This window comes from Platichthys flesus, chromosome 12 (assembly GCF_949316205.1).
Source record: "Platichthys flesus chromosome 12, fPlaFle2.1, whole genome shotgun sequence".
In the NCBI taxonomy this organism is placed as follows: domain Eukaryota; kingdom Metazoa; phylum Chordata; class Actinopteri; order Pleuronectiformes; family Pleuronectidae; genus Platichthys; species Platichthys flesus.
Window position 1 is genome coordinate 19,827,223 of NC_084956.1, and position 12,706 is coordinate 19,839,928.

Sequence of the window (12,706 nt, forward strand, 5' to 3'; positions counted from 1 at the left end):
GACTTTACTGCTAACTTAAAAGTTCTGTTGACTAGATTTTGTCGAAAAAGGAATAAAAAACAGACTGAGTTAATGTGTCCCACATCACCCAACGTTCCAGACGACCTGAGTTCACCCTATGTGTAAACTCGGTGTGACTTTGACATATGATTCAAGAAAGTATCAGCAATATTCAAACTGAGGAGTTGCTTAAGTGACACCAGCTAGCTTTTCCTCCTCCACTCTGTTATAATCATAATGTGTGATCCTGTGTGACGTATCATCGGTACCTGGTAGGTGTTGTTGAGGAAGTGAACAGGGACGCTGAATGGCAGCGAGTGATGGTAGGGGTTCCTCAGCAGGATGGAGAGGATCTCCATACGGGACGGCCGGCCCTGCCTCTCACCCTTCTGCTGGGTCCGCTCCATGGACCGCTGGCAGTAGATGGCATACTTACCCACCTCAGTCCTGAGGACAACAGGGAGACAATGATGCAGTGGTAGATGAGTGGCATCTACATCATGACATGTACAATTATGAGCTTCTTATTCAGCAGTCGAATCAAATAATGATTACGATAGATTTATGAAAACAAATGTAAGCATTTCTGCTGTGTTCACTTAATAGCCATGTTGAATCAGATCTGTCACTTTGGAGGTAAATGTTAATTTATGGTTAATTTACTCTTTACTCTTCAGCTATTTCATATTGCAATTGTATAATTTTCAGGGAGTCACAGGAGACAAAATAGTTTAATTAAAAAAACAAAAGGTAACTTCTGCAGCTATGGGGTTTAAACATGCAAACAGTAACTAAGGACATAGTTATTGATGATGTCATAAAGCAGCAAGGGATCATGGGAGTTGTTGTCTTCACCACCAGTGCAGATCAAGATCTACCTGACATTACAAAAAATTACCAAAATGACTGTACCGTGTTAATATTGGTGTTTTCTCTGGGTTTAAACATTGTTTAAACATAACTCAATACAATATATGACATAGGACTAGATGTTTTAGACATTTCATTTAATGAAGCATTGTTACACATATATCCTCCAAATCACCTATGCAACTCTTCAGTGTAGCCTCTCGAGCTTCACACCCTCAGTTTGGAAGTGAGAGGCATGTAATGGACTTAGCAGCTGAATTGTCAAATACAGGTAAAGCAAGAGTCTGTGATAAGTGATGGTTGGGATAGTTTGCATGTTTGTGAGAGGCAGATTTTGGGCTGTAGCACAGTAGAGGCTGAAACCAGTAAAGCAAGTTAACGGTTTTAAAAGTTTCACTCTGATAACTTCATTTCAGTTTAATCAAAGCACGGTGAGTCAGACTACCGTGGGCCAATATGAAGGAGTTTTAAAATTGAAAGTGAAAATTATTTTAGGATTGTGGAATGACAGTTGGATCATTAAAAAAAACTAGAACAGAACAACTGGCTCCAGCAGATCACTACACCTCTTTTAACTGAATTACAACATGTTTCTTCCCGGCTCCATCTTTCACATCGTCTTTAATTAGTTATTTTATGTCACTTTATGTTCTGGCTGGGTGTTTGGTGTCACCTGGAGTCTCCTTGTCTTTTGAGGTGAACCTGGAGCAGCCAGAGGAAAGGATGCTGAGGCAGAAACAGTCCGACGCACAGGGCCAGAAACTGCCAGCCCTTAGAAATGACACAGAAATACCGTGTTACCTCACATGTATGACACAGAAAAGCATGTGAGCGACAGTTGTCATCAGTTTTGATCATGTTATTGAGTCACTCATTCATACAGTATCACAAAGGAGCTTGTATTATGCTATGAATCATTCTGTGTTGTGTAAATCCTGTGGTTTGCTGTGACATCATCACACTTTGGAACTTACAGGTCATGCTGAACGTCATTTGCTGCCCTCTGCTGGTGATGTTACTGAAGATGTTAATGGTGGTAGCAGCTTATTGAATATGGGAAATCACATGACGACATTGTGGATCGGAGTTAATAGTGTAAAACTGAAAACTTTCAAGGGCTTGATCTTGATGTATTAAAGTTCAGTTTGTATTCATGCAACCAAAAGAGGGACATCTCTCTCCAAAGTGCTGTATTGAAGTAAAGGTTATAGCTTTCCACATAATATAGATGGAAATGCTATAAAAACAAAGAAATTAAATATTCAGTTTACTCAGTGAGTCCCTGATGATTGCATTCTTGCATCCCCCCCCTCCAAAAAACTGGTACATATCATGAGCGACTGCTGACACCGTGTGGTGAGTAACAAACCTGCAGGGGTCCTGGGTGGCCGGGAGGCTGCCTCCTGCGGGTCTGCTTGATGAGCTGGCAGAAAAACTCGTTCTGAAGCGCCGGATGGGTGAGACACACCTGCAAGGCGCTCTGGGCTAGCGAGACGTGGTAGTCGATGGCCGGGGCATCGATGGCCACATTGATGAACAGCTGACAAGTCTGAGGGGAGATGATGCATGAGACAGACGCAGGAGGAGAGATGATCTGCCCTTGTGATATATGATGCAAACACTGTATCAGATTAAAGCTGAATGAAACTGTAAATTATAAAAAATATATTCGCCTGCTAGGAGATTTCTGGCCAAAGCTTCAATCAATACAGTGCATCCTTGTGTCCCTGTGTTTACCTTGAAGAGTTTAACAGCCTCTGTCTGCAGAGCCTGTGAGGGCAGCGTGGTGAGAGGAGAGGACAGAGCCTCTTTACTGAAACACAGCATGGGATGTCTCCAGATCTGAGAGTCTGAAAGAGAGACAGAGAGAGAGACGGGTGCTGAGTCACATGGATCAATGAAAAGCAGTGTGTTCACAAGAGGAAGAATGAACAGAGAAAAAGACACATTATGTATGTAAATGTAATACTAAAATACAGATCCACACGCAACACTCCAGGTGAGCAATTCTCAACAGTTGACTGCCACTGGAGCTCAAAACTATGACAACTACAAGTCCTTTCTCTGTAATTGTTGGCCATAATGATAAAAAACTGGGGATTTAGCAATAGATTTGATTGCAAAGACAAGTTGTAGAATACATATGTACAACCTCAAAACTATGAGGAGACTGATTTAAACCACCTTATTATCAGTTTTGGAAAATTGGGATTACAAAGTGCTTCCAAGGCAGAAAATTCAAACTAACAAGTCGTATTCTCATCAGATTCAGAAGACTTTAGTTTAGAGTTAAAAGTGAATGTCAAGTAGAATCAGGATAGGCAATCTGATAAACTAAAACTGTCTTACAGACTGAATAAGAAATGACTGAGTCATCTTGTTTTTCAGGGTTTAATTATTGCGGAAAAGGGAAGTTCCTCTATCACTTTTTATCCCCCCCCAAAAGAATATGACTCAACCAAGACTTTTAATAGTTGACTAGTTGAATAGCGGTTTAATTTTGCCAATAGGATCCATACAGGATGTGACAATTTTGTATACTTTACGTTCTGATTGTGGTGATGCAAGACAGGCCAAACAAACCCCAATAAAACAAAATCCTCAAAAAGAATCAAAGACACAACAAGGTGGAAAATAATTTGTAGAGAACACTCACTTGGATCTCCGTCCACCTGGAAGAGCTTTCCCACCAGCTGTTCGAACTCAGTGCCAACTTTACCCACCGTGGTTCCTGCTGCCACAGACAGATGGTACAGCCACGAGTCCTACAGACGCACAATGGTAGGAAAGACATGTTTGGACACAGTTACAGAGAGAACAATGAGACTTTACGGAGAAGCTACTGCCTAGCTTTCCTTTTGATTCTCCTTAAAAAAAAAATTATAATGAAAAGCTGGTGGTGTGGCAGTGCTGCTGTGACGACGTAAACCTTTTCATGGCGGGACTCGATTAGCAGGTAGGTGGGCCCTTGCTCCTGTGGGTGGATGGAGATGGTGAAACGAGCTCCCTGTAGGCCCCGCCCACATGCCTTCAGGTCATCATCTGAATCCCGGGACCTGTCCACCTCCTCCACCCTTGCCTCCCACAGCTTAATCTGACCCAGTGGGAACTACAAATACACAAACACAAATAAAGACAAAAAAACACGAGCTTCTATGCTGCCAAATAAAAATAAATATATTAATTTACAGTTTTTGACCATTATTCTGCCAATTACAGAAATAGTTGGGAAAAAAATCAGTTTCGTAATTTCAGGAAACTAGGACTCAATACTCAAAATTAGTTGCATCACCCAAAAATATATTATTAATGTGGGTAGTGACATAAAGAATTCATAAACTCCGGTAAAATAGAGTTAGCCCGGTTTTAATGATGAACTGTACCTTGTCTTCTTGGCTCCGGAAGTAGTACAGCGTTTTGCCAATCAGGGCACACCAAACACGCTTTGAGTAGCCGTGCTTCACCTGCAATATAACAATATTCAAATTTTTTAAATTGCAGTAATTTCAGTGACAATACAGTTATAGATACTACATGTTGGTTTACAAATATTCAAGATGTATAAAGGCTGGGGTCAAACGACTAGCGCATCTCCAGAGAGATGAGCGTGATAACAGAGTGAGTAATTGAGTAGTTGGACCTTTATGAGCAGTCCCTTCATGCCAGGGCGAATATCAGGCTGGGTGAAGAGCGGACTGGCAGCTTTAACCCTCAGAACACTCAGCAGAACCTTGAGCCACTCCTCCAGTAGGTTGGGAGAGTCAGCTTTCAGGTAGTAAACACGCTTCCCCGTCACTACCTACACACAACAATAACATAACACAGGTGGAGGTGAAGACAGGCACAGGTTTGTAGAAATATATAAATATATATGTATGCATGTAGGAGTATAATGCTTGAAAAAAGGAAGGTATTCCCTGTTAATTGTGCTTCTGTGTTTCAGTGTGAGAATAGAATTTGAGACTGTTTGATTAGTGTTGACATGTGAATTGATGGTGGACACCTGGAATATGCGTTTTTAATCTATAAGCAGAGATAAATACCTGGAGAATCTGTTTCCCTTCTCCGCGGGCGATGCTGCTGGTGGCGTTGACCTCGATCTGACCCTGAGGCTTCCTGATCACATCGCTCTGTGGGAGAACATAATGATAAAGTTTTATGGAACTCATAAGAGACAAGAATACATATGGCTAATAAGATTAAGATTTGAGGGTTGGTGTGACATTTCATTGAATGAAAAGGCGCAAGAATATATCGTAAAGTTGCCTATAAATTATACATTTATACTCTTAAGCCTTAATTTATTTTAAGCTCTTAACTTGAGGCCGACAATATTCAACAAAATAAAAGTCCATAATTACAAAACAAACAAAAAGAGAAAAGTAATGAATGGTCAAATGTCAATCTCACAGGTGACTTGTAGTAGAGCAGCTCTCCGTCTTTGAGGACAAACCAGCGTCTCTTCCAGGTTTTCTTCCAGGTCTTAACCATTTTCAACAGGTAGCCTGACTTCTCCATCGGCTCCTACAGGATACAACAGGGTCTAGTTAAGTGTTGTTCAACTATGTGTATAATGCAGGGTGTGAATAAGGACCTCCCAACAACTTATTCCACTTACAATGTATGAATGTCCCATTTGCAATGTTATCGATCAATAATGTGAAGGGCCAGAGGTGATAACTATGGATGGTTTTGTTGTGTGTATCACAGGTGAAGTGATGGACAGGCCTGGATTTGTTCCTCACTCACACTCTTGCCGTTGTCGCTGGCTGCTGAGCAGGTCTTGGGAAGCTTCTGCTCCGGTTCAAAGCACTCTGTGTCGGTGGAGTAGGCGTCGGGGGGGATGGCGTAGTCGCTCTCTGATGTCATCGAGGACATGGACACAGCTAGAGGAGATGAGGAGGGGGAGAGAGGGTGAGGGTCCAGCATATTGTACTATGATATATATATATATAAACATATGTACAACTAGGTTACATTAATTATACTGTGATAAAGAAACAGAAAAGAAGAACAACATGTAGAAAAACTGATCACCAGCATAACAAGAGAGAAAACCATTAAAGCAACACCTTTTCACTTTGACTTGACAACAGCGCCCTCTGCAGCCACATGAGGTAACTAATTGTGTAAGTCTTCATGACTGAGCGTAACATTTTTCAAAAGAGAAAAAACAAATCTTATGTGTTGAGCTCTGACTGCGTAGTCCCACTCACTGAACTGAAACACAACTGAATGATGGATAGTACCCATGATTCCCCCACTTCCTGAACCAGAAGAACTGCTGCTCTAAAAAATAAACCAAACTCTGTTAAGAATTCTTCACATTTGAAAAGTTTACTGGCTGAATTTTGGAGATGAACGTTTGTTTATAATGAATTTAGAGTCTTCATAACTGATGTATAGTTCAATGTTAATGTTGAACTTACTGGGTCTTATTCTGGTGATTTAAGCTGCGTCTATCACACAGTTACACACTTCGCACAGGAGATCGTACCTGCTCACCAAAATTATATAGAACAACAACAGGTGTACAGTGAGTAGTGGAAATGAAAGAATCACTATTACAAGCCAGTGTACCCTCAAATACTTCTAATGAGGCTGCTATTTTTAATTTAACAGGAATATGGCACAATCCTTATTGGATGTTTCCGACAAGATGAATTTGTTATGTAAATCTGTGGAGATTTTTTTGTTTTATTGCTGATCACTGCAGCAGCTGTTGTGCTCAGGGACAAGTTTTCCTGTGGGGTTTCTCAACGACCTCAGGGTGCAATGCCTGTGTTGCTGTGTCCTACCTCTCTTGAGAGAGCGCGGGCTGCCGGGGCTGCTGTCCTTGCGGGAGCTCGACGAGGTGTGGGAGCTGCAGACGGAGCCGTCCTCCTCTCCTGAACTGGATGACTCCTCGGAGCTGGACGACTCGTCTGAGACGGGGCGGCTGCTCAGTAGAGTGGCTTTCTACAAAGATACAATGACACACATAAAGACACTGTCACAGCTAAATACACCAGGGGCACGGGGTTTCTAAAGCACAGAGCCTCTGTTCGATGGCACTAAAAATTAATGTATGAAACAGTCAAAATGCTAACATCTGCTGGCTAACTGTTGGTATTGCATCGCAACAGTGAGGCTTGCATGAACAGCCAAAAAGCCTAAATTAAAATCAACCTTTATAGACCAATAAAAACAGAGACGGTCAATTGGGCAGCAGGGAATTATAGAGAGGAGCAAAATCAATCAATCAAAAAACTATAAATCTCTCTTACCCCCTTCAGAGTAGTATAAACTGGTGTAGTCATGTTTTTATAGACGAGGGATGTATACATGATGAAGGCAGGGTAGGAGGACTGGAGGGAAGGGTCTGCAACACAGATCAAACCTGAGTTAACCAATAGTTTAATAAAACATGTATCAGCCATCTCTGTACCTGACTTACCTTTACTGGCAGGGTCTGTGCAAGACGTCTCAGAGAGTCGGATTCCTGATTTAGCGACAGCATAGATACGACTCTCCTGCAGAGAAAACACATTTAATTATCGGTAGCTTTAAAAACAAGCGGAATTTATACCATTAAGAAAGTGTGTGTAGTGCCTGTTTGGAATGGGCTGTTTGCCTGGTCTGTCAGCTTTCTTACTGAAACTGTAGAAGTGACCTGCAGGGATTGAACCGCAGCAAATAAAGACTTGCTGCTGGACTCAGTCCACAGAACCCTGAAGCTGCACAAAGAGCTGTTCACAAGTCTATTCAAAGTTCAGGGAAGATGTTTATTCAAGGTTTATGAATAAGTTTCCTAATGGCACCAGATCCGACACTGCACTGGGCCCTTATCAATAGAAATGACACATGTGAGGCTGATAAGATGAACAGATGTACGAGAATAAGTAGATAAGGATGTGATTATATGTCCAACAATAGCTTACTCTGATATATAGACTTGCCGTACAGCTGGAAATCATGTTGACATGTTGGAAGCTTATGTGAAGATGTGGTTTGTCATTAAAAAGGCATCTGACAGTCTTAACATTACACTACTCAATGTATGTTGGCTGGAATACAATCTCCACCTACAGGCTGTAAACACTCTGCTGTTGAAGAGCACCTGAGCAGCAGAGGGCACTGTGAGCTACAGAGCAGTGTGCTACTAACTCTTCATGACAGACATGGCTTAGTTAGTTAAAATACTTAGTTAGTTAAAAATGATAGAATAAGCAATTTGTACAGTCGAAGAACAAATGCTGGATTTGTGTAGTTTTCAATGGGGAGCAGTTCATTCTTACCCAGGAGGGCAGTCTGTGCAGAGGGGGGGTGGGAGGTGTGTTTCCAGGTGCTGAGAGGTCACTCGGCTCTGGACCAGGTTCAGGTGAGGTCGGCAAGTAAAGCATGGTGGGTGGGGCTTGTGAGCTGGGGAGGGTATGAGGGGGCGTGTCCCTGCCCGTCTCCATGCCACCCTCCCCCTCCTGGTCGAGGTCTGTTTCCTGTGGCCGGAAGGGGCGCAGCATGCTGAGCGCGTTGCGAGTCCGCCCGTGTGCTGCCTCGCTGCTGATTGGCGGCTGGCTCAGGTGTTTCTTGGCCACAGACGCATGAATCAGCCCGAACCCTGCTGGGGTCCGCAGGCGCGGCTGTTTGGGTGAGGCAGGGTTGTCCCTTGGGTCCTGGGGTGGGGTTGGTCGTTTGGGTGTGAGGGCCGCTGTGAGGCTAGGGCTGGGAGTGTTGGGTTCGCTGGAGGAAGATGAGGAGTCGAGTCTTTGCGACTGGAATCGTTTGTTGAGCTCCTCGGAGGTGCTGTCCTCCAGCTCGGCCCTGTGTGCCGCCTCCTCCTCACCCTCCTTCCCCTCCCCCAGGGTCCCATCCGTTGACCCCAGTAGGCCAAAGCTGGGCCGCTCCGCTCGCTGCATGTCATCGTCGAACAGAGAGCTGCTGTCGTCCGAGGCGGTCAGGTAGGTCTCACTGCCGGGGCGGCTGAACTCCAGACCACACGCTCCACCCGCTCCTCCACCTCCTCCCTCACCCTCTGATGCAGCACTGGACAGCACAGAGGAGACCGCCCGAGACTCAGGTCCACATGTACTGTCAGCCAGGCTGTCAGACGCACTGTCGTCCTCGAGAGTAGAGCACAGAAGCCCAGTTTGGTCCAGTCTGTGGACTTCACCGTCTGTCTCTGAGGACGCTGTGTGCTTCACTGTCAAGGCAAAACAATACACGACCCACATGTGTCAATGAACTCTGTTTCAGGGTTGTACACATTTGTGTTTGTTAGTATGATAGTTAGCAGGAAAAGACTAAAGGACAGATTGCCGTTGGTCAGAAAAGAACAGATCAGTCGGTAGATCCAGGAATTATTTTGGACTTTTGGTAACATTGTGGGATATGGCATTTATGACCACACAACTGCAAAACTTATCAAATTCCCATCAGCCAAAGATGGTGAACACAGCAACGATTAACAGTGTTTGTCATTGTGAGCATATTCACATGCTGACGTTGGCCTTTAGCTCAAAGCACTGCTTTACACTAATAAGTGAAATACAGCAAGTGGTAAGACTGGTTTGTCTCCAAAAACGTTCCCTATGAACTCATGGCAAAAAAAGGGTCGTCTGAGTCAGTTTCCATTTTCCACCATGAAACTGTGCCATCCTGTGTCCTGCTCTTTCCAAGTAGCTAACTCCATTCAGAAACATGCTGAGTCAGAGAAGCTGTTTCCACAGAGAAGCTGAGGCTGTGTTGGGACTCACCAGGTTCACCTCTGGCCTCAATCTCCTCCTGGGTGCTGAGGGTCCTCTGGGAGGGGGCCGGGCCAGTGAGGACCTGGGGGTTCTTCCCCCTCACCTGGAAACAGCCAAAGGTGAGGCTGCTGAGACGCTGGGCCTCACCTGGTCTGCTGAGGACTCCATGTCCACTGCTGCACTTCTGCTCGAAGGCTGAAAACACATATGCAGATGAGGTCTCATCAACCTAATTTCTTCAGAGGAACATAAGCAAACATGGTTCAATGTAAAGATGTTCTTACCCTGCACTTGTTTCTGTAGCTCCAGAATCTGAGCCTCATGTTGCTTGTTGGTTTCCTTTAATGCTGCATTCTCAACCTCAAACTGAATCATAGATATGTTTCACATACTTGGTCCAGAGGACGATGACACATCAATGACTCTAACTCATCATCCAGCTTCACACAAACTATTTTATATTTACCTCAGATAACTTCAGCATCACCCACTCCTTGATTTTCGCTGCTTTCTCCTCCACTGTTTTGGAATCTTGAAGTCGGATCTGTTTCTGGTGAAAAAAATAAGTTTGTATGCAAAAACCATCAGCCTTGTTTTTTCTGTGGGTGAACACAAGCAGCCATAGAAATCGTTCAGGACACAAGATACTAAAGATCGACAGGACCCAGTGTATTTCATGGAAATGGAAAGTCAATGCAGAAAGGAAGCATGGTTAGGAACTTTAAGAGGGAAGGGGTTCACAGGAGGTTTGTAGCATTATACAACAGGTAGTATACGCTTAGAAAAGCAGCATCTTCCATGTTATTTATGAAGGATAAAAATAATCACAGTGTTTCATTTGTCCATAGTCGAGTGTTTGATATCTTTTCAGTTGAATGTCACTGTCCTACACTCATCCTACACTAAATTTAATTTGATCATCTTAAATTATTATCCAGATTCCCAGAGTACAATAGCAGCTCTTCAGCCTACTGCTGTCAGATGAGAATCATATAACTCTATATGTCACTCAGTAGGGTGCATACCTCTGCCACGGCCCGACAGTCAAATTCAATCAAACTGCACCAAATTTTACACACTTATAGATACAGTATTAGTCCCCTAAATGTGCCTGGTGTTTTTCATCAGGGCTCTTAGAATTATTATTCTCACAATGTTACAGAAAGTGTCCCCCTATCTGCAACTAAATTCAGAATCCTTACATAAGTTAGGTTGTACATAGGTTACAATAAGGTTAATTGTAATAGTGTAACAATGCTGACAAAACAAAATACCAACCACAAAACAAATGGACAAGTGAAAACTTAACCTAACTAGGTGAGAATTTTTGCTGCTTGTGTGTCTTTGTGTCTGTGAAGACAAATTGTGTGCTGCATCTTCTAGGAAAAAACATCCACTGGTGCTTCATCCATTGCTCAGATCGACCTTTTGTGTGACTGAGTTTCACCTGCTCCTCCAGCTGCTGCTCCAACTGCTCGATGACGTCGTCCTTCTCCTGCACCGAGGCCTGCAGCTCCTGGCACCGCGTAAACAAACGCACCTCTGCATCTCCAGACTGACCTTCAGGAGCCTTCAGCTTCTCTTCCATCCACTGCACCTGAAATCATCAAAGACACAATCAATGGGCACCCAGCCACACACACGGCCACACACTCAGGACATTTGTTGGGGCTCTTACCTGCTGGTGAGCAGTTAAAGCCTTCTTCTCTGCGTCGATCACCTGCGTCTCCAACTGTTGAATCTAGGTAGGGAAGAATATACATTTTCATGTCATATTTGCTTAAATATCATCCTTTGAGCATTTTACTACATCTGTTACTTAATGCCACAAATTCCATATATTATACACACAGCACCATGTGTGACTCCCCACACCCGAGCTGTCTGGCTGTGACGCAGCCCTTACAGTACCTCCAGCTCCCCTCACCACAGGGTTTGCTTACTGTACACATGGAGGTGAAATATCAACTCCTCTTCTGTCCCACGTCAAACACAACAGCACCAAATAAAGACACAGCTGCATGCTACAGACGTAATGAGAACTCCAGTCAAGATAACGCTGCTACGCTGGAAAAGAGCAGATGCTTTTCGGCTGCTCCTTCACATTCCTCATTTTATGTGACCCCAAAGAATGCGTATAATCCGAATTAGGTTATTGAAAGTGCACAGATGTGTCTATATTTACTCTTGAGGCTTTTTTACTCACATAAAATGCCTTTCCTATGAGAAATTGGATTCAAGAAAGTATGGCACAATCTATCCTATCTTCTGCAGCCTCATTCAATTTAGGATCATCCAATTTCAATTAGTTATTATCAGCTAATATACTGTGTTTGAGCGATTACATCACAACCACAATACACTAGAATTACAGCCTCAATTGTTTCAGCCAATCAGTAAAGTTGAAAGAAATATGGTCACATTCTCCCCGTCTGTTGTCGAGTTATGGTTAGGTTGTTGATCAATGACCACACAAGTGCTTTTGCAGAACATTATGATGTCACAGTCACGCTGAGCTTTGACCCTTAGGATCATTCACCCTATAAGATATTTTGTATGAAAATGTGTCATAATTAGCGCATCAATTCTTGAGATGTAGACAAAAGCCTGGTCTGTGACGTCATTATGATCTCAGTCCGGGAGAGTTTCCCTGAAAAGTGTTTGTAAAGTATTAGATTAATAATAATAATGATAATCATAAAAAGATTCACAAGAATGACGGGAAAAAGGACGGACGGCTGTATGGACAAACCAACAACATAAAGCCTATGGCCACGGCTGCTGCTAGCATGGAGGCATAACAAGAATTGTGCTGTAAAGTAGCTCAGCAGTTGTCTCTAAATATAAAATGCAGAAGCTCTTGTAATGTAAAATCCAGTTCAGAGTGCATTGCTAAGACGAGGCCACCACTTCTTCTTGGTTATGAATTTGTTACATCAATTCCTGCTCGTGTCTCAGAGCCGATGATGCAGTTGCCTTGCAGCGTGTAAAACCTAAAACCAGCTCCATAATGATGATGAGGTGTCACATCTATACACACACACAACCAGCTCTTTGTGCAAGAGGATCAGAGCACGCGGAACCTGGAAGGAGTGTGTTAGAACGGCAGCAAC

At 43.4% G+C, this 12,706-nt stretch overlaps 1 protein-coding gene across 1 annotated transcript in view; it reads right to left on the reverse strand.

The window, feature by feature from the left end:
• plekhh2 (pleckstrin homology domain containing, family H (with MyTH4 domain) member 2) overlaps positions 1–12,706 on the reverse strand; it is a 29,544-nt gene that overhangs the window by 6,695 nt on the left and 10,143 nt on the right. Inside the window, exons 2-21 of the mRNA XM_062400745.1 lie at positions 11,272–11,334; positions 11,041–11,190; positions 10,060–10,143; positions 9,878–9,959; positions 9,603–9,788; positions 8,148–9,049; positions 7,307–7,382; positions 7,137–7,231; positions 6,669–6,828; positions 5,620–5,756; positions 5,281–5,394; positions 4,914–5,000; positions 4,511–4,669; positions 4,254–4,334; positions 3,800–3,979; positions 3,527–3,635; positions 2,608–2,720; positions 2,240–2,419; positions 1,544–1,641; positions 270–447 (exon numbers count right to left, since the gene is read on the reverse strand). Coding sequence (XP_062256729.1) covers positions 270–447; positions 1,544–1,641; positions 2,240–2,419; positions 2,608–2,720; positions 3,527–3,635; positions 3,800–3,979; positions 4,254–4,334; positions 4,511–4,669; positions 4,914–5,000; positions 5,281–5,394; positions 5,620–5,756; positions 6,669–6,828; positions 7,137–7,231; positions 7,307–7,382; positions 8,148–9,049; positions 9,603–9,788; positions 9,878–9,959; positions 10,060–10,143; positions 11,041–11,190; positions 11,272–11,334 — 3,234 coding nt within the window. The remainder of the gene's footprint in view (positions 1–269; positions 448–1,543; positions 1,642–2,239; positions 2,420–2,607; positions 2,721–3,526; positions 3,636–3,799; positions 3,980–4,253; positions 4,335–4,510; positions 4,670–4,913; positions 5,001–5,280; positions 5,395–5,619; positions 5,757–6,668; positions 6,829–7,136; positions 7,232–7,306; positions 7,383–8,147; positions 9,050–9,602; positions 9,789–9,877; positions 9,960–10,059; positions 10,144–11,040; positions 11,191–11,271; positions 11,335–12,706) is intronic.